At 43.4% G+C, this 20,932-nt stretch overlaps 1 protein-coding gene across 3 annotated transcripts in view; it reads right to left on the bottom strand.

Annotated features, from left to right (window-relative positions):
* SYBU (syntabulin) overlaps positions 1-20,932 on the bottom strand; it is a 113,980-nt gene that overhangs the window by 58,693 nt on the left and 34,355 nt on the right. For 2 of the 3 annotated variants that reach the window (XM_086695249.1, XM_025922649.2), the window contains exons 2-3: positions 14,507-14,590; positions 12,581-12,785 (exon numbers count right to left, since the gene is read on the bottom strand). In XM_086695249.1, coding sequence (XP_086551375.1) covers positions 12,581-12,785; positions 14,507-14,530 — 229 coding nt within the window. In that variant the 5' untranslated portion in view covers positions 14,531-14,590. Of the gene's footprint in view, positions 1-12,580; positions 12,786-14,506; positions 14,591-18,312; positions 18,448-20,932 lie in introns of those variants that run through there. The other variant, XM_086695248.1, reaches the window with a different exon arrangement.

The following is a 20,932-nucleotide window of genomic DNA, read 5'->3' as shown; positions in this document are numbered from 1 at the left end:
GAAGTATTTCATCAGACAGGATGTCATGGAAGCCCTGAAGAGGTAATTTGAGCTGAGACCAAACACATGAGAAGGAACTAATCATGGAAAAGGCAGGGAAAAGAACTCCAGGTAGAGGGAGCAATAAGGAGTTTGGTATATTGAGGAAACTGAAGGAAGGCCGGGAAGGGTGATAGGGAGAGAAGGACTAATGATGAGGTTGGAGGGAGGCAGAAGCCAGAGCATGTGCAAGATTATAGGCCAGGAATCCCAAGTTTATGTTAAGTGCGATGGAAGCCTTAAAGTGCATTAAGCAGATGACAACAATTTGGTTTGTGGAGAACAGACTGTATTAGTGATGATATATCTAGCTAATATTTACTGAGTGCCTACTAAGTACCAGGCATGTTGTAATAAGTCTTATTAAGTTAACCTAATAACCCTTCAAGACAGGCACTAATATCATCCTGCTTTGCAGAAGGCATACAAACCTAGCACTAGAATTTAAGCCACCTGCTTGAGGTTGTAGTCAGTAAGTGGTAGAGCCATGGTATGAATCCAAACAGGCTAACTCCAGAGCCTCCTTTTTAACCACTATGTAGTGTGGCCCCTTTAGGAATGAATGAGCCCAAGCATATAAACATGTGGCGCCCCTGACATGGTGGAAATCAGAGATGATAATGGTTTGACTAGGTGGTAGCTGTGAAAAAATCGAAGAAAGTAGATGGATTTGGGATTTACTTTGGAAAAATAATTGGAAGCATTTGATTCACAATAATGAAAAATAGGAAGGGATCGAGGATGTCTTCAAGTGTTTTTTTTGTTTTTGTTTTTTAGAGACAGAGAGAGAGCACTAGGGAGAGGGGCAGAGGGACACAGAAACAAAGTGAGAGAGAGAGAGAGAAAGAAAGTGAGAGAGAGAGAGAGAGAGAGAGAAAGAGAGAGAGAGAGAGAGAGAGAGAGAGAGAGAGAGAGAGAATCTCAAGCAGACTCCATGCTCAGTGCAGAGCCTGACATGGGGCTTGATCCCATGGATCATGACCTGAGCTGAAATCAAGAGTTGGATGCTCAAATGACTGAGTCACCCAGGGACCCCTCTTCAAGGTTTTTTTCTGTAAGCAACTGGTCCATGGTGGTCATTTCTGAGTTGGAGAAAAATGGGTTTATAAGCATGTAGGTGCTGCAACCAAGAATTCTGTTTTTGATATGTTAAATTTGAGGTACAAACTAACCATGAACCGGAAGATATCAACTAGGCAGTTGGATATGAGAGCCTGAAGCTCAGGGGAGAGGCCAGAAGCATCACCATCCTACAGCTGAGAAATTTAGAGGTGGGAGCCCTTGGGGAGGGCAGGAGCAGGAGGGGGCAATGTGACAAGTGAGGACAAGGAGGGGGGGGAGCCAGCAATGGTGCCCAAGAAGTGACTCGAGAGGCAGGTGGAGCCTCAGAGGGGTGGGACCAGAGGATAAGGAGGAAAATCCTTCCTAAGGGAGGGGCTTGTTCATTTGTGTTGAGTGCTGCTGGGAAGTCACAGAAAATGAGGGCAGACAAGAGAAAGATCTGCCAGCAAGGCCACTCACATGCCTGGCAAGGGCAAATTATGGAGTTTTGCTGTGAAAAGGAGAAACAGGATGGCAGGCACAAAGAGATGAGGGGTCAAAGGAGCCTATTTCCTTTAAGGATGTGTCTACTTGAGTGAGTGTATGTATGAGCTGGTGGAAACGAGCTGGGGAAAGTAATGCAACGAAGCCCTTCCACCAAGACTTGTCACCTACATCTATAAAAATGGAGAGCGGAGTAATTATTTAATGAATGTCTCCCTGGTTTCTTGGAGACAAAATAATCATCTCCCATGCAAACATTCCTGGGATTTCTGAGCTATTTTGGAGCTTTGAGCGCTCCCTAATGTCATTCTGGTGCATACTTTGGCGGTGGAGAAGGACGAGAGTAAGTGAAGTAAAGGAAGGCAGGTGTCCATTTCTTCATAGGACGCATGCTGTTTTGGAAACAAGGGCCCCTACTTGGTTTTTCACCAAGCATCAAGATGTTTGATTTGTGTTAGCAGCCAGAGGAGAAGGAGTTTGGAGGGGAAAATATCTCGGTTCCAACTAAATAGTTAATGTAGTGTGAGAAAGGACACTATGGAAGGGTTCTGGTGAGGGGGTAGCAGGTGCAGAAACAGGGGAGCAGGGTGGCTCTGTCACTGCCCCAAGACAGGGGCACCCGGCAGGTGGTGTGTCGAGGGGATCTGTCCTGCAAGCTTCCATTTTCCGTGCTTGGTCCTTTCGGAATGATGGTTCTGAAATAGGCATGTTACTAATACTTCTGATTCCCTCTCCTTAGCAATAGGGGTTTATTTGCAGTTTCTGATGCCATGCCTTTTTAAAGACTCAGTTATTTTTTTAAAGGTTCCTTGGTGGGAGAAGATGAGAGAGAGGGAGATGGGGAGGTGAGGGAGGAGCACTGGAAGGACCATCAGAAGGAAAGAGGAGAGAAACAGACAGAGACAGATCAAGAAGCTATCTCATCATCTCTTGAAGACTCATTAACAAGGACACTGCAAACCTCTCCAAGGACACCTGAGTTAAACTTAGCTGTCTTGTAGCAATGTAAATATCATTTCCCTTTTGTTCTATTTTTCTCACACTGAGAATCTGAATATAGTGATGGTCAGGAAGGAGGAAAGGATACAAATGAAGAAAAGTTAAGGAAAAAGCGATACTCACATAATTCCTGTAATTGCTACCTTTGGGTTTTATCTATTAAAAAAATAATAATGGTTTCAGGTAACACATGTGTAGCATGGTTTTACTTTGTTTAAAAAAGGGAACAAAGAGAAAGAGAAATATGCTCACAGTCTAATTCCAGTGACATTCATAAAATAAGGTTCTGAATTTTGAAGGTTAACCCTACAGACAAAATGTCCACCTACAAAGAATGCATTGAATAGTGTCCCTCTCTAGAGTGGAATATGTGCTGTCCTTACAATGAACGAGGGGACCTCTCTGTGCTGACAAGCAATGCCGGGAACAGGTACTGCCTGAATACACCCTCCTGGAGACCGGAGTTCTGTGGGTACTGTTCATCACTCTACATCAGCTCTCAGGATAGTGTCTTGCCCACAGCAGATGTTCAATAAATATTCACTTAACAAATAAACAGAAAGGATCACCAATCAATATAGCATGATCTCACTTTGGCAAAAAGCAAAGCAAAATAAGTCCTATAAATGTGATTACATCTACTCTATGGGTTTGCACATTTTTATTACTTTGGAATTTTAAAAATACAATAATTAGCATTAAAATATAATCCTCACAAACACCTCAGAATAAATACAAGTGTTGGTTAGGGTCCACAGACTCATGAATTCTGAGGGTTGGGTTAGAGTTTGTGAGGAATGCTAACTGTATGGTCACCCACACAAAAGGAGACAGAATAAAGACAGAGCCAGCCAGGAAAAAGGAGGAGCCCCGGGAAAATTCAGACAGCAGCGGAAAGCTGAAGGATGAGTTTCTGCAGGGAGGGGGGTGAGTGCTGGATGAGCCCACATGACACACTGGGAGGCACTGGGAACCTTGGTTTGGGTTCCCTAAAAAGAAAGAGCGGTCATTCGGACCTACAAATACAAAGAACAAATCGGTGGTTGCCAGAGGGGAGGGAAAGGGGAAGAAGGGAAAATTGGGTGAAGGGGAGTGGGAGATATAGGCTTCCAGTTAGAAAATAAATCACAAGAATAAAAGGTACGGCACAGGGAATACAGTCAATGGTAGTGGAATAGCGTTGTGAGCACAGCATACACAGAGGGTTCTTGAAACACTATGTTGTACACCTGAAACTAATGTAACATTGTGTGTCAACTACACTCAAAATTAAAAAAAAAAAAAAAAAAAAAAGAGAGGAGTCAGCCTGAAAAGGACTGGCCTCCTTCTGGAACCAGAGCAGTGTGACCCCAGGCAGTGGAGCCTGGGGCACTATGACTGTCCAGCAGCTGAGGAGCAGCTGTCACTGGTGTCTCTCTCCCCTCTGGCAGAAGAGGGGCTGCACAGTATCTCCAAAGCAGGAGACAGCCAAGCCGAGCAGCAGGGGACATGTGGAGCAGTTACTGTGCCCGGGAGCCAGCAAAGCCACCTTCCAGTACAGGCATACTCAGCAGTCTTGTATAGCTGAAGTGCACCCCGTCTCCCCCGGGTCAGTGGGAGGAGACCAGAGCTTTCTCAAAAGCACCTGGGTGGGGGGAAGGGTGGGGTCGTGGCTAGTGTCCAGTTGTAGTACTGGGAAATGTGAGTATGTAGCTTTGTGCTAAATTCCTTCTTGACTCCAACCTGGGCTGCTTTTTTCTCATGCCTTGCAAGTGCCGATTTGTGAGTGGAGCGTTTTCTGATTTTCTTAGCAAGAGATCTCTCTTCTAGCTACCCAGAGCACTGGAGTCACGGTTCTATTACAGAGATTAATTACTCTTTTTGACATCTGGAGATGCTAAACCGAGATGCCAAACTCTCAAGGACAGGAATGTTTCCTTCATTTAATAAACCCATTGAGTATTAGGTACCATTCTAGTTGCTATTCCCCCAACTACTAAGATAGTACCTGCTCTCAGTAAATTTTATTAAATGAATGAAAATACTTCACTTGTCTTACTCATAATTATGCCTTCTATCAAATTTCAATAAATACTAATTAAGCAACTGCTATATGTCAGGTATAGTGCAGGGAACTATATTGTTCCTGCCTTCACGGAGCTTAGTCTACTGGGGAGTCAGGTAACTAACTATGAAATCTAAAAACCAGGTGGGTCATGTGGTTTGACAGAGGACGCATATAGTGGCACCTAACCCAGCTGTGAAATGTATCCTTCAACTACCTACCCTATACTTACCTATATTCATCTCCAGCCTTTCTTTTCTTCCTATACATTTCTTTTTGGGTCCACCCCCAGGTTTGTTACAAAGCTAAACCTCTTCCACTCATTCTCTCAATCTCTGTGTGTGTTTATTTAATTTCTTTCTTGTTTATTTCCCCTCAGCCTAACAATCTTATCAAAATACCTGTCATTTGATAAACACTCTATCTTCACTATAAATAACACTTTTCTTAAGTTTATTTATTTTAAGAGAGAGAAAGAGAAAGTGAGCTGGGGAGGGGCAGAAAGAGGGACAGAGAAGGAGAGCAAGAATCCCAAGCAGACTCCGTACTGTCAGCGTGGAGCCCAATGTGGGGCTTGAACTCATGAACTGTGAGATCATGACCTGAGCTGAAACCAAGACTCCATTCTAACTGATTGAGCCACCCAGGAGCCCAAAATAACACTTGTTTTCATTCTACTTCTTTCCCATCCCAGTTAAGCTTGTTTTAAAAAGCTGTCTACACTGTATTTGTCACCTCCCATTCACATCTCAGCTTGATGCATTTTGGATTCCATCCCCACAATTTCCTGGGATTGTTTCTGCCTAAGATCACTGATACCCTAGTGGTTTTATCCTTGAACATTTTTTAGAGAATACCTTCCTTCATCTTGTGTGACAGCGGAACCTGTTGGCTACACTCTTCTTCACTGTCACTCCTGACTCTCCTCCTTCCTCTCTGAACTCTTTTTTTGGGTGCCTTGGTTTCCTTTTTCTGTATACTCATGCTTGATCTCAGAAGTCTAGCCTTGGGCCTCTTATCTTCCTCCATGCACTGCCCTTGGGTAATATTATCAGCTCCCTTGACTTCAGCTACCCACATCTCTGCCTTCTCTCTGGAGCTCCAGACCTTTAGCTTTACCTCAAATGCAACCAAGCTTAATCTGAGCTTGTTAACCTGACTCACTGTCCTTTTCCCCCAGTCCTGCTGCTCCATTTGTGTTCAACCAGAGGAAATTCAGATAGAACTCTTTCCTGCCCCTTCCCCTTGTAATTGGTGGACTCATATATGTATGTTCTAGCCCCTAAATCCTCTTACATACCATTTTATTGGTCTTCAACTAGACAGTCACAATGGCCTTCAAACCAGGCAGGCTCCTCGCCATCATTCCTACCTCCTTCCATCTACCGTCCAACATATAATCTGAAAGATTTTTCTAAATTGTAAATACAGTCATAACTCTTCCTTGCTGAAAACCCTTTCATGGCTCTGCAAGATCTTTAGGAATTGCCATATGGCAGCCCAGGAGCCACACCCAGCCATTTATACATGCTGCTTAGCTGGCAGTTAGTTAAAAACCTGAATTTTTAGGGGTGCCTGGGTCTCTCAGTCGGTTAAGCCTCTGACTCTTGATTTTGGCTCAGGTCACAATCTCTCGGTTCGTGGGTTCAAGCTTGGGATTCTCTCTCCCTGTCCCTCTGCCCCTCCCCGCTCAAGAATAAGTAAATAAACTATATTAAAAAAAAAAAACAAAACACCTGAATTTTTAAATTTGAATATTGTGAGAAGGGGCACATGCTGTCCAGTTCTAGACTCCCCTCTATTGTGATCTATCCAGGTGGCCTCACCCTTTACATTACTAGCCTAGTTTCTGTATGGATCTTTGATCTCATGGATCAAGTTAGCATAGCATACAAAGCCTTTCCTGATCTGGCCTGGCCCACCTTTCTAATCTTATTTCATGCTTTCAACTCAGGTCTAGAATGCCAAGGCTCATGTTTATCCACTACACCACACTAATAAATGCCACTTCTTTGAATCCTTGGGCTTATGAAATGTGAGAGGCCAATGCAGATAATAAACGGACCAACAAACTCAAATTACAAGGAAGAAGTGTGTGTGGAGTGGGCGTAACTAAAAGGGACAGGGAAACAAGTAAGTAAAAGTAGTCGCGTGGGAATCACATCTACAGACGTGGTATCCCACTTATTTTTTGATGCCAGGGTGAAGGCAGTAATAGAATTGATTTTCCCGTCTCTCTGTTTTATTCATCATCATGACTTTAGCACAATTCCTGATCCTCAGCAGGCATTTAATAAATGCTTAGTGGACACCACATTTTTGTGGAAGCTTGCAAAAAGGTGAATGTTCTGCTACTCCCAGGCTACAGTTTCCCTTTTTCCTCATTCAGTGAATCCACTGGTTATTCAGAAAGAGTATATCCAGTGTACCTGCTTTCAGAGTACCCCAAATCATCCTAATACCAAAGAAAGTAAATGCAAAAGAGTTAAAAGTATGCTAGAGATAGTAAATCCAGTGAGAGGATTACATAGGAAAATAAAGGAGGAAAATACTTTCTCCTCCTTTACTTGTCTACCATTTGAACACAAGTTACAACAATAATGTAGATATAAAGAATATTAATGCAAAGACTAATGACACAGGAATTATAAATACAGAGTGAGAAGCTATCATTTCCAGGGAATGTGGAGGCATTTTCCTTGCCCATGCCATGAGTTTAAACAGCTTGGTTGGCCACCACTTCTATCTTCTTTGATCTTTCTTCATCTTGCAATGCTACTGGGGCATACCCTTCACGTCCCTCATACAAAATTCCTAAACACACACAGACCACAAAGGATTGAGGCTCAGACTTCAGTAGGTATAAGTCATCTACAAAGCCTATAAAATACAGATTCCTGGGTCCCTCCCATTCTGTGATAATAGATAATAGGTTAGGGTGGGGCCAAGGCATCTGCATTTCAAACAAAGTTTTCCTGAGGATTAGAAAGTAGACAAATGCCATTCTCTGAATTGCGAAACAATTCAGATCATTTTAGAACAACCTTAGTATTTTAGAACATAAAAGATTCTCATGGTACCATAATCTGCTCTCAGGCCTGATCCAATTCCATCATGGTTACTATTCACCATCCCCACTGCGCAGTAGGTATTTTATTAAATAGCAAAAATTTTTGCTCTTGCCCTCCTAATTGCAGTCACCACATCCTCAAAGAAATATTGCCTATATTGTGACCCATATCATTAGGTGCTTATTTCTGTGGCTGAGGCAGTTAAGCACTTGAAATATCTATTATGCAACTGTGCCTGGGTCCTGTACTCATTAAAATGATACTAAAGTCTTAGGGTCTTTGTTTTTTTCTTCACAGCAGGTTGGCAGTCATTCAATTAGAGTGTAATTCAGTATTGCAGCTCACTTCACTTTAAAATGTTCATCTCAGTTCTGATGATTATGTTCAAAGATTTACTCTATCCAGATGCCAAGCTTCCTCAACTGGACAGAAGCAAAGCAGAAATATTTGTTTGGCAAGGCCTGGCAAATTTTTGGAGGTATTGTCATGTCACAGCAGGGCACTAGTCAGGTTGTAATTTGCCTTAATTGTTCTTCCCACAAATAGCAACGATGATTACCTCTAGGTCACTGGCACTCAAAGAAGGATTTCTTCCCAGTCACTGTAAAAACCAGAATACTTTCCACAAACACCTTCCTCAGGATTCCACTGCAAAGAATCCTGGATTTTGACCATTTAGTGTCTTGACCTGATACAGGTTTTTAAATTTTTTTAATGTTTATTTATTTTTGAGAGAGAGAGAGACAGAGCATGAGCAGGGAAGGAGCAGAGAGAGAGGCAGACACAGAATGTCAAGCAGGCTCCAGGCTCTAGGCTCTGAGCTGCCCGCACAGAGCCTGATGCGGGGCTCAAACTCACAAACTGCAAAATCATGACCAGAGCTGAAGTCAGATGCTTAACCAACTGAGTCACCCAGGCGCCCCACCTGGTACATGTTTTAGTGGGTTAAGTCACAAACCTGCCTATATACCTGTGTGTGCACATTAGCAACATGGAAATAACTCCGAGAAATCACTGGTCTCCCATAAAACAACCCGTGTTCTCTACACATAATTTGTTCCACCTGCCATATTTACAAGGCACCCTAAGGAGAACTAGAGTAAAACCCAGCAATCCATCTGCCTCCCAGCCGTAAGGGGTAATTATTACCTCAACTAAGCAAGGAGGAAATGCACAGCAGGCTGCTAACCAAGGCAGGTGACCGATGGAGGTGACTGACTGACTCAGCCAGGTCATGGGCTTTTCTAAGAATGTCTGGAGTCACGGTATTATGACAAACAAAATTCACTACCAACAAAGAAAGGGGAGAAAAATGGACAGAGGCCTAGATTCAATGGGCCACACCCAGAACACAACTCACAAATATGAGTTTTGTCACTTCTTGTGGGCATGTTAAAACAAGAAACAAGGGGAAAGAGGGTGGGGGGGAGGAAGTTGGGGTGATGTTATACCAAACCATTGGTTAAAAAAACTTTAAAAGTGCGAGAGTGGACATGAAAGCAGGTGTTTTGTTTCTATTAACCTACTATTAACTATACTTCTGTATGTATTCTTTAAAAAAAAACTTTAGCTAATATTTACTAGGAATATATAATGTTTTGTTTGCCATGCACACAAATAGGGCCTGGCTTCCAATACCATATAAACTTTACTGTGCCCAGTTAAGGTCACAATGACGAAGACCAAATACAAACTGTAAAGAATAGACTGTTTTATCAGAAGAATGATGTTGGAGTGCACAAAACACATTCATATCTTCAAAGAAATTCTGTTACTAAGAAGCTATTAAAGGAAGCGCTCTTTGGGATTATACCCCAAATGAATTGCAAAAGGTCACACACAACTCCTTCTTTCTGAAATGAGATAGATACAACACACAAATTAGCATATAGAATATCAAGTCATTAAATGTTCCTTGTCAAAGCTCCCGTGGGAAGATAGGGGAAAGGCAGGGAGTGGGGGAAGGAATACAGTAGGCAAAAATGGACAGGCCACTTTGCAAAGACATGGTTCCCAGTCTTGTAATTTCACAGATCAGTAAAATTAAAAGAAAAACATATGGTGGACGTGGGGAACACATCAACAAAGAGTTGTCATTTATTCTGCTCAAGTTTAACCACCATCCACTATCATGACATTCTGTTATAATATAAAATTATAAAATAATAAAATAATATAATACAATATATAAAGGATAAAAAGTCAGACTCTCAAAATAAAGGGTAATTCTTTATATCAAGTAAATTTAACTTCATGTAAACTCACCACATCCTTTTTTTAAAAACTGAGCATCTTAGAACATATGAAGCTCTTCACAATCAATGCCTTTGATATGAATTTGGGGAAAAGAGTCTCTAGCTTGCAGTTCTGAAAATGTAATTTTCAAATTAAATCGCTTTGTGTTTGAGGACCATTTTCCTCCACAATTTCATACCTGATGGTAAGAATCCCCCTAGCTCTGCCTGTCCTTTTTCACATTAGTCAGTGTGATGATTTATAAAGAACACAAGCTAATGCAGAATGATCACCGTAAGGCAATGAAGCTATGGCAGCAACAGATCTCTCTAAATTATTTTAATTTAATCCTAACAGAAGATGGCATTTTTAACGTTTGCCTGTACCTTGGTCTCTGACTTAACTGCCATGATTAAGCAGCCAACACATATTCTGGCCTCAGTGTTAAAGTGGCTGGATTAAAACCAGCTATTTCCCCCTGCTGGTTGGACGTGTTTTACATTCTCTACCTCACTGCCTGCAGCTTTAATGCTCCCCATAGTACCAAACCCATTTATTTTCCATCCCCAGACTGACCTCCTAAAGCATCATTAACACGCCCCCAAAGGGGGCTCCTGTCAATTTTAGCGCAGCACTCAAAGCTGTCTTGGGGTCTATCGGGGCTCCATAGGAAAGGAAGGCACTGAAGGAAAGGCACCAACCCAAACCTTGGGGAGCACCAACACAGAAAGATGAGGCCCAGGAACAGGGGGAATCCTATTCGGAGACTGCATGCAAGGCTAACGATGGAAAGACAGGTTTATAGACACCCATAATTAGAAGCTTCTGCCACTCAATTCTCAGCTAGTTAATGGCAGAAGGATCAATATCTACTTTCGATTTTCATGTACAGCATTAGGGCCTTAGTGGGAGACAGGTCTCCTGGGAAGGAGAAACCACCCAGGAATGGGTCTTGGAGAAAGTGATTCACGACCAAAATTTATAATTTTATTGATTTGCCTAATATATTTTCTAAAATATATTTGGAGTTTCTCTTTTGTTTTGATCAACTTCCTTTTTTTTTTTTTTTTCCTTGCTAACACTACTCACCTTGAAGTCAGTCACAGAGAAAACGATTATGTGGAGAAAATATCGGGAATAAATGTGGAATGGAGTTACGTAAACAAAGCGTGCCAGTTTGGAATGATATCCCCTGGGTTCATTCACACTCAAACAGTGATTCCTGAGCTCCAAAATGGAGTGAAAGCAAACAGCACTGCCTTCTGTAAACACGTTTCCAGGTCCTAGGGATCTTTGTGTTCTCTTCTTGCAAAAGTACCGAGCAAAACCATCAGTGGGTCTCCACTTTAAATTAGATTCATAAAGTCCAAATGGTAAGAAACAAGCTTTAAAATATAATATTTTGATAGAATTTTTTTTCAGAATCAAGCAGAGCATCTGAGGCTTTACAAAGAAAAATAAAAAATTGTCAGTACAGTATTTCTAATGTACAATTTATGCATGGGATGGGGATTATTTTGTCAAAGTATATAAGAAATCCAAAGCTGCACTTAAAAGCACACTGAAAAACATAGTTACTGATACTAAAAATAATATTGAATCCTGCTAAATTGGGGCATTAATCATAGCATCTTGATTCCTATGTTCCTTCTCATACATGTGTTAATAGAAAATTACATTTTCCCTGAGTAAGCCCTAAAAATTAGCCACTATGAAACACTCTTCATTACTAACAAGACAGTCACTCTTTTAAAGTTTACCCAATTTCCAAATACTTCTCAAAGAATACAAGTCTTTCCAAGTCACATGCTTTAATGGGTTATAACAGGCTCTGTCAAGTGATAATGGTGGCATCTTCAGAAGCTATGAAGAGATTTATGCCTTTGCCAAATGAGCTCACAACTTTAAGGAAACTTCCTTAATCATGTGCCAAAACTGACATCCATAGTTCATCTTATTAAGAACCATCATTTATTAAGTGCTTCTATTAACCAGGTACTGCATTAGGATTACCTTTAGGTCTCATTCAATCTTACAGCAACTCTACAAGGTAGGTGTTATCATCCCATTTTATGGATATAAGAACTGAGGCTCAAGGAGGTTAAGCAACCTGCCCAAGGTAATTCAACTTGTAAATGGTGAAAAGATCAGGGCTTCCAGCTCAGGTCTGGCACATGACAAAGCCTGTGCTCTTTTCCTCTAACACTACACGGTCAGGCCCAGCCCTGGGATATAAACCTCCTTGATCCTGACCTCATTCATTAGAAGTTGTTTTATCTTTGGGGATTCCATAATTGGAAGTACACAGGTTTATAAAGGCTGTTGGTATAAAATGCAAGCAAATACATTTCCCAGAGCGAACAAAGGAATAGTTTTTTAAACGGTCATAGGAAAAGAACTTAGATTTCACATGGTAAATTATAAACCAGAATAATATGTAAAAATAGGTATGAATTTCCATCAGGACTGAACCATATGAAACTGCTATATGTGAAGGTCAAAACAGCCAAAAAGGTGCAACCTCAGACAATTCATCCTAATAACAGAAGTGCAGATCTAGGCTCTAAGGGGCATGCTCCGGTCCATTCACAGTGCACCAGCAGAGCACAAACTTGGTGATCGTGTGTGGCTCCCATGGGTACTATACCTGAGCAGAAGCTGTTGCTGCTAATGGTCCTCGCTGAGCGCCCAGAGCTGCTGGGGTTGAACTCTCTGCTCTCTTCCTCAGAGAAGGGAGACTCAGAGGCTGGGGACACTTTGTGCTGTTGCTGGGGCAGATGGGGCCGAAGAATCAAACGGGGAATTCGGCTTCTGGAAATCTCCTTCTCATGATGCTGCACTCTCTGCTCCTTCTTAAAATCGGACATTAAAAAGAAAACAATAGGAAACTTGTTTCCCCCTCTTAACTCCTGTTTGTTCCTTCTGGGTTCAGTTTCTAAGAAATCACATTTCTGAATACTGTATCTTTACAAAGTACTCCTTATCTCAGTTGCTTCAGTGAACACCAAAACTCTGCCACTGAGCTAATCCTTCAAATCTTCTGAAGACCACACACTTGGGAGTGGATGTGTGTGCACACACACACGTGTGTGCATGCACACGCACACACCTCCACTCATTAGCAGGAAAGCCATTCCCTCCTCCCATGCGATTCCTAACTCACCTTCCCTCTCTGGCTTCTTCTATCACATTCAAGCTTTTGCTTCTCTCAAAGGCTCTTTATTACTCACAGCACACTCCAGCTTATTACTTGATTTCCTCTAGACTTCCATTTTGCTTTCCCTGACTTGTTCTTTCCTGTCTCCTCACAAAGTAGCCCCCTATACCTGGAACAATTCTTTCTTGATGGATCATTCAGGCTTATCTTTCAAATCCCTCCTCTTCCGGCCAGGATCTTAATTATTCATTAATATCCTGGTACACAAGGCTTGTTGCCAACAGAAAAGCAAACAAAAATCCAATACCCAGTAAGATGGCTCCACCTTTTACATCCTGGTTAGCTTTTGTTTTCCTTGCAGAACACCCATGAGAAGAGAGTTTTCTCTCTCTCTTCTTAAAAACACAGCATTAAATACAGAACCATGCCTTGGTTTTAAAAATGCATAAAAAAGTAATATTTTGGCAGGGTGTTCCAATTTTTCAAGTACTTTCCCAACCATTACCTCATTTGATCTTTACAACCCAGGCCATAGAGAGGACACTAATTTAAATCCCTATTTACAGATGAGGAAACTGAGGCTAAAAGAGCTAAAGATGCTTAGCCAACAAGGCATATCATCTAAAAGCAGAACAAGCTTTAAGTCCAGTGTTTTTCGGGGTCACCACCGCCCTGCCTTATTAAAATGGATTCCTAGGAGGAGCTCTTTGCAAAAAACTGACTGCTTCCTCCAACCTCTGCAATCGAAAAAGGCCTTTGGATTAGTAACAAACACTATTTGGAAACATGACCTCCTGCCCATTTCCACCGGCTTACCAGGAAGGGTCGCTGCCAAAGTAAACATCTCTGGGAGGTCTGCACAGTGCAGGAATTGAAGGGAAAGCCTCAGCCGCGGGAACTCCTGAGGTCGCTGAGGCATCTACCCCATCCAGGGCGAAAGCCGCACCCAAGCCTCTGGATTTGCTCTGCACATCAGTCACCCAGCAGGTATCACACGTCAGCCACTCTCTGGCACACTGCAGACCCTGAACCAATGCTGGGTCGCTGACATGCTGGGGATCTTATTTCTCAGTCACCAGTACACCAAATCCTTTTTATTCACATCACTAACCGGGCATCATTTGAGAGCTAGATCCCAAATCCCCATTTTCAGGAGATGGATTAACCCTCCAAAGTCAATCTTTTAATCCTCGTGTCACCCCCTCAAATCTTTTCCTCCGGTACCATCTCTCCACCTCCTGGGTCTCATCGTCCCCTGAACAAATGTCCTCTGCCTTCCCATCGTCCCCACCACCTCCTCGTCCCCGTTCCCTGCGACTCTGTACGCCACCCCTCCAGCTCTCACCTGACCCGCTCGGGGGCCCCGCGGAGCGCGCGGACACTGCCCCCCGCGCCCCCACGACGTGCCTTACTTACCTTGGTCTCTCGAAGGGGTCCCATCGCTCCGCTGCCCGCCGGGTCCCCGCGCCGCCGCCGCCGCCGCCGTCCAGGAGGAGGCACCTGCGGGCACAGGAGCGAGGACACTGCGCTGAGCCGGCGGGGGGTGCGGGCGGCGGGTGCTGCGGGGCCGACGCGCCGCCGCCGCGGCCGCCGCTCGCTCGGCTCCGAGGGCGCGCCCGGCCGCCCCGCCCCGGCCGGACACGTGGTGCCGCCGCTTCTGCCCGCGGCCGCTCCCCGGGCGCCGCCGCCTCCTCCCCGCCACCCCGGTCACCTGCCGGACCCCGGGCGGCTCGTCGGGTCCGCCCGCCCGACCTCGCCGCCGGCACTTGCCCCTAGTACCGCGCGCCCCTCCCGCTCTGCTGAGCCCGACCCGAAGCGGGCAGGCCGGGGCTCCGAACATCTCCAGCCTGGAGGTGCCCGACCCCCTCGCTTTGGCACCTTAGGGTCCGGTTTGAAGGGGTGCAGTCTGAGAGAAAAACGGAGAAAAACTGCGATATCACGAAGAGCCAAAATGGAGAAAGTTTTTTCCCTCGCGGCCCCTCCCTGCCCTCTCGGGTTTTTAGTCAACATACGGCTCCCCACAATTACCTCGCCCGAGAGAGATGGGGCGGGTCCCCCTGCACCCGGACCCCAGCCAAGCCAATGCTGCAGGACTGACACAGCAGCTCTTGCAAGGATCTCAAAGGCCGAGATTCTCCTTGGGGGATTTACATCAGAAAGTGCAGGGAAAAAACGACGGGGCCGGTTCCCAAGGGCTTGGAGAGCCAGGCTGTTTAAAGGCGAGGGCAGTCTTTTTTCTCCATCTCTGCCTTGAAGCGGTGGCCGGGGATGCGCCCCGGGGCACACTGCTATGGGAAGGGCACTACACCTGAACTCAGAAACCCAGCGCACTACTACTCTCTTCCAGCGGATGCCTTTACCTTAAAGTTCTTGACCTCTCTGAACCTCAAGTTTACCCTCGTTTAATTGAGGGATAACAACAGTATCTACCTCGAAGGTAGCTGTGAGGATTAGATGAGGAAAATAAAACAGTTGTACCCAAAACAGTTGACTGAACAGAACTTTCCAAAGGGCACTTAAGTCACGTTCAGGTCACCCATTCAGTATTTGCTGAGGCCTCTCACATGACAGAAAAAGCATTTGTGAGACATACAAATTTGTTCAAAAAGCTTAAAATCTGTCCAACTGAGGACTTAAAATAGACATCATCAGCTGGGTCATGGGCCTTACTTATTACAATTACTACAGTTAATCTTACGCAAGTCAACATATATAATAACAGATGTCCTTTACTCAGAATTGGAGGATATTCTTAGTAATGTGGACAGGACACAGTCTGATCCTTACACACAGTGTTGTACATAGGAGGACTATAATCCTTGAAAATTATATTTGAACCACCACCATCCCCATCTGTCTGCCCTGCAGACAGCATTTTTCCGAGTCCTCAAATCTCAAATCTAGGAATGTGCGGTGTGAGTCCAAAGAGAGCCTGAAATCAGAGCATTAGAGAAATCAATTTGTCTTTTTCCTATATTCCTAAAGAAATTTTATCACATACATCTTCATGACTTTTCAATCTACTTAGATTTCTTAAGCAGTGAGCCTGGTAGTCTTAGGGTTCTTTATTTGGAAAGAGGGGGTGATTAATTCATACTTTCTATACCCACATTGTCTTGGATAAGGACTTCAGAAAAGTGATGATTCCTACAGTCTATTATTTCCAAAATTATGTGCCCAAGGACATGTAGTATGATATAGAAATGCACTGTTAAGGCCAAAATGTGCCTCTGAATTCACTACTGAGAATTGAGAATTGAGTCTGGGGGCCTCATAGTAGAAACACTCCCCACTGAGCTGTCCAAATCAGAACCTCGGAGTCATTCTTGACTTTTTCTTCTCCCTCATAAAGCCCCCACAGAAACCACCAAGTCATCTCCATGATACTCTAGTAATAATATCTTGAATCTGATTTCTTCTGTCTACCGTTCCACTCTATTATCTGCATTTAGAGTCTAAACCACAAACATCCCAGATGATTGCAGTAGTGGTCTAACAGAAGTTGTCTTGTTCCCAATCGTGCCTCTTATTCCTTTCTTGCCAGTTTTTAAATTTTTCCACAAGGCCTTTCTGAATGGCCAAATCAAGCCATGTTTCTTCATTAAAACTCATTAATCACTTCTCAGGTGTCCTCTAAGTAATATTCAAATTCTTGAATGTGGCACAGAGGCCTTTCATGATCTGGCCTTCTTTACCTCTCTGATCTCATTTGTTACCATTCCTCATCCACCATCCTCCCTCCTTACCTACTCCTCCTCTCTGTCCCCCCTTCCCAACCTCTGCTCCACCTACAAATGGATAACCCTCAAACTGTAGAACTTTCAGTTCTCTGGAGGTGTCATGTTTTATTTTTCCTCGAAACTGTTTACATGCTGGTCCCTCCGTCTAAAGCATTTCTTGCATTTGACTCCCCTTAACCCCCTTCAACTCCTAAAGATACATTAAGTTTCATTTTAGAAACAGCTTCTTCCACAAAACCTCCCCTGACCCTCCAAGGTCAGTCCTTACATATTTCCAGGACACCTGTTTTAAATTCACCCCAGGAGAGCTGTTAAGATCTTGTATAAGAATTCCCTATTTATTTGTCTGTCTTCGCCAGGGATCACAGGCAGTACCTAGTACAGGTCCTGTCATACAGAAGGCACTCAATATACAACAGTCGAATGGTGATGGATGAGTGAGTTCTATAAGCCCATAAGAAGTCCATCAGTACAGGGTAAAGAAAATAGGCAACTTCTGTTTTGCAAATGACTCAGATAAAGCTGCTTCCAATATGTCTTTGTATTTGATGATGGGGTGTGTGCCTAAAAAACCCAACATGTGTTCAGTGAAAGCTTTTACTGCAGAAGTGCAGGCAGTGAGAGGCTGTGCAGTAGCCCCGTTGTCACCATAGCAACCCTGCCAAGGGAAAGGCTGATGATTTAGTGTTCTAACGTCTCTTAGCTCTGTACTTTTGGAACCCAAGCCTGTTTTTCTGCTGTTCTAAAAGACAAGTTTTACAAATGATAATATCTATGCTGCCTTTAATTTCATTCAAGTGTTTCTCATGTCATTAACAGAAATGTCTTACAACGTTTGGATTATACCACCAAAGAGATATAATCTATTATAGCATATTATATTCATCTTTCATCTGCTTTAAAATATTCTCATGCATCATTTTCCATTTCTACTTACTTATTTTGTAGTCTCGTTTTGTAATTTTGTGGTTTCTCCTTTAGAGATGAGTGTAATGCTAGGTTTTAGAAAATATCAGCTGCTTTAGAAGACTAGAACCCATCTAGATTATAAATAATATCCATGCCCAGGCCTGGGAAGGAACTGGAAAGATAGGGTGTTATAGTTTGGGGAGAAAAGAAGAATGTGCAGGTAATTATGCCCCCCAAATCTAGGATATATTATTTCTTTGTTTATGTGAAATTTATAGTTATCAAATGAATAATCTCTTTCATTTATACAAAACTTTATATTTTCAGAGTTCTATTTTTAGAACCTCACTTGAACCTCACAAAAATCCTATGAGGTGCATGTGGCCAATTCCTAAAATTAAAGAAGTGAAAAAGGACAGGTTTTTATTGATAGGAACCCCCCAGCCTGCAAACTTAAGAGAAAAGACAATATATATAAATGCACTGCAAAGAGAAAACATCTCCACCATACAACCGAGACCTACTGCAGTACCCCCCCCCCCCCCCCCACCTCTGCTCTCCCTCACAGCTCACCTGCGTGTGTATGCTGAGGGCTTCTCCGGACTCAGTCAAGGCTGACAAAGCACCATCTCCTAATCCTATCAGCTGTGTGAGCTAGCGCTGCCTTCTGTCTCAGTGACCCGATGTTGGGTGATCTGCACAGCAACAAGGAGCAGCTGACGTGCTTTACAACACGTCATGAGGAAAAGAAACTGCATTCTGGGGCATCCTGGGATTTTTTTGTGGTGGGGTGGAGACCCATATTTTTCTCACCAGGGAGAGAGCAGTCCATTTCCCCTTAGAAGTGTGTGTGAATGATCAATCCTCCTCTTAGATTATGTGTGTTAATGTTACTTTATGGTTAAGGGATTTTGCTGTTGTAAAACTGTAATGAGTAGAATTCTACAAGATCTCTCCCTGAGGATGGGGGCCAGAGAGTACCTGGGTCAGAGAGGGGAGTGGGTAGCCTGAAGTAGGGCCGGCTAGAACAGCCAATGGGTTCAGAGTGTGTCACTTATTTCTGCTCTGCACAGCCCTCAGTCAGAGGCATCTCACAGATGAAGAACGGGAATTAAGGAAAAGTCCAGCTGAAGAGGCAGAGAGGTTGAGGGTTGAGGGCTTTGAAGGATGGTACAGATACCATCTTCCACTTGTCTGATGGGGGAGCAAACATGAGGTAATCCTCCCCAAATGCCATCTGCTGTTTGTGGCCTTTTGCCCATTTTTAAGAATAGGGACAGATACCAGCCAAAGACATAGGGATGGTGATTGTATTGTACAAATTGGGGACACGTGGTTGGACAAGTATGTGTATACTTATCGGGGCAGTAGATTCAAACAACTAAAACTAAGATGCTCTGGAAAGTGTGAGTGTCAAGGTTGTCACCCAAATAGGAGAAACTGAGTCTTGACATTTACCTAATGAAAAGCTTCAAATGACTGGACAAGACAGCAAGATGTGTGGGTCTTACAGATTTACAGAAAGGGCAAAGAAAGTTATCTGTAAGGTAGACATAGGAAGGCCTAAATCCAGAGGCTGAATTCTGGGTGGAGAGAAAATCACCTTCCACTCTTAGGAGACCAAGAGACCAGAAAGTATGAGAAGCACAGGCTGTTGAAAGCTGCCTGAGCCCAGGGCGGGGAAGCAGCGACCTGGAGAGAAGATGAGGCTGAGAGTCTTTTCACACATGGAATGGGCAGAGCAGGCACCCCAGGCTGGAGGCTCTGGAGGATTCATGCAGCATCCACACCAGTCTAGGTTTAGAAAAGAAATGTATGATCTAAGTTCCTAGAAAGCAGATCTGTGGCTAGGTTTGAGTTACATTAAGATAAAAGAACCTGTTTTCCATTATATTGTTTATTTCCATGATCTTTCCATTTAGCTTTCTAGTAAATGTTCTTCTCCTTCTCCTTCTTCTTTTTTGAAATTTTGCCTTTATTTCTGCTAAAAGATGGGGGAGTGGGGAAGGATTTTGAGATTGTCTACCAAGGGGCCAGAGCAGTATAGCAAAATGGAGCAGAGAACCCCTAGAGGCCAACTCCTGTGATGGTAGCTGCAGGAGTCCAGGGGAAATCTTGAAGCACCAAGCAAGCCAGTTATACTTTTGAGAGTCCTCCTAGGACACTGCTGTGAACACCTTTCCCTCATCACCTGAAATCCTGTGACCTAATGAGTAAATTTAGCCCCTGTTATGTAGTTGTAGCCACTTTCCTGCAGAAAAATAAATCCAGAATTTGGGAAACTAGCCAATGTTGTTTCATCTGCCTGTGTGTCCTCTTTAGCTATTTCTATAATACTGTTTAATCAAAGGGGAAAAGAAGTACTTTTTCTTTAAAGATAGCTTTAATGTTTTCTTTTTAAAGATATAAAAGCCACATCATCAAAATTTGGGAAAAGAAAAATATTACTCACCATCTCATTGCCCTAACATCAGTTATCCATATTCCTTCTGTTAGCATTTTTGTGTATTTGCTTTCAGGCTTATCTATTGTGAATCAAAAACAGGACTGTTGAAATGAGAATAAAATTCTCACTTGGGGCCTCTTGAGGCCATCGCATCTGGCTATTTCTGGATGGCTGTGGTAAGCTCCCATGCCCATTGTTTTCCCAGAAGTTATTCCCCTCTGTTTTCCTATGATTGGGCACTAATACAGGATATTAGGCTCTTGGTCCTCCTTACCACTGTTGACAAACAGCTGGGGCTTCAGCCAGACACTCAGAAGCTCAAGGGTATCTTCCCAGGTTCCTGGCCCTAGTGGTTGCTGGACCAGCCAAATGTTTCATGAAGAGCTGCCAGCAATATGATGGAGAATTAGCAAATTCAAGGCTTGAGAATGACCTCAACTCAGAGGGTGGTAGAGAAACATCTGTGTCCCTTTCAAATAGAAGCCCAGCTAGTGGCCTGCCATGATATGATGCTGATTCAAGGGATAACAGGAGAGTGAAATGAGTTTCCTGAAGTCTGCAAAGACATCTGTATTGAAAAGAAAGTAGTTTAATAAAGGACATGGATTCTCCTGTCCCACAGGCCCTTCTTTGCCTCTTTCTGACTGGGTAGCCTTAGATTACCTTAACCCCTCTAGGACTCAGCATATGATAAGTGCATATTAATTAAAATAAGGAAGGAAGGAAGGAAGGAAGGAAGGAAGGAAG

The sequence above is a fragment of the Puma concolor genome, chromosome F2 (genome assembly GCF_028749965.1).
Source record: "Puma concolor isolate L17-30 chromosome F2, mPumCon1.1.hap2, whole genome shotgun sequence".
Classification (NCBI taxonomy): domain Eukaryota; kingdom Metazoa; phylum Chordata; class Mammalia; order Carnivora; family Felidae; genus Puma; species Puma concolor.
The sequence above is the reverse complement of the archived record's forward strand: the minus strand, read 5'-3'. Positions and strand labels throughout refer to the sequence as shown.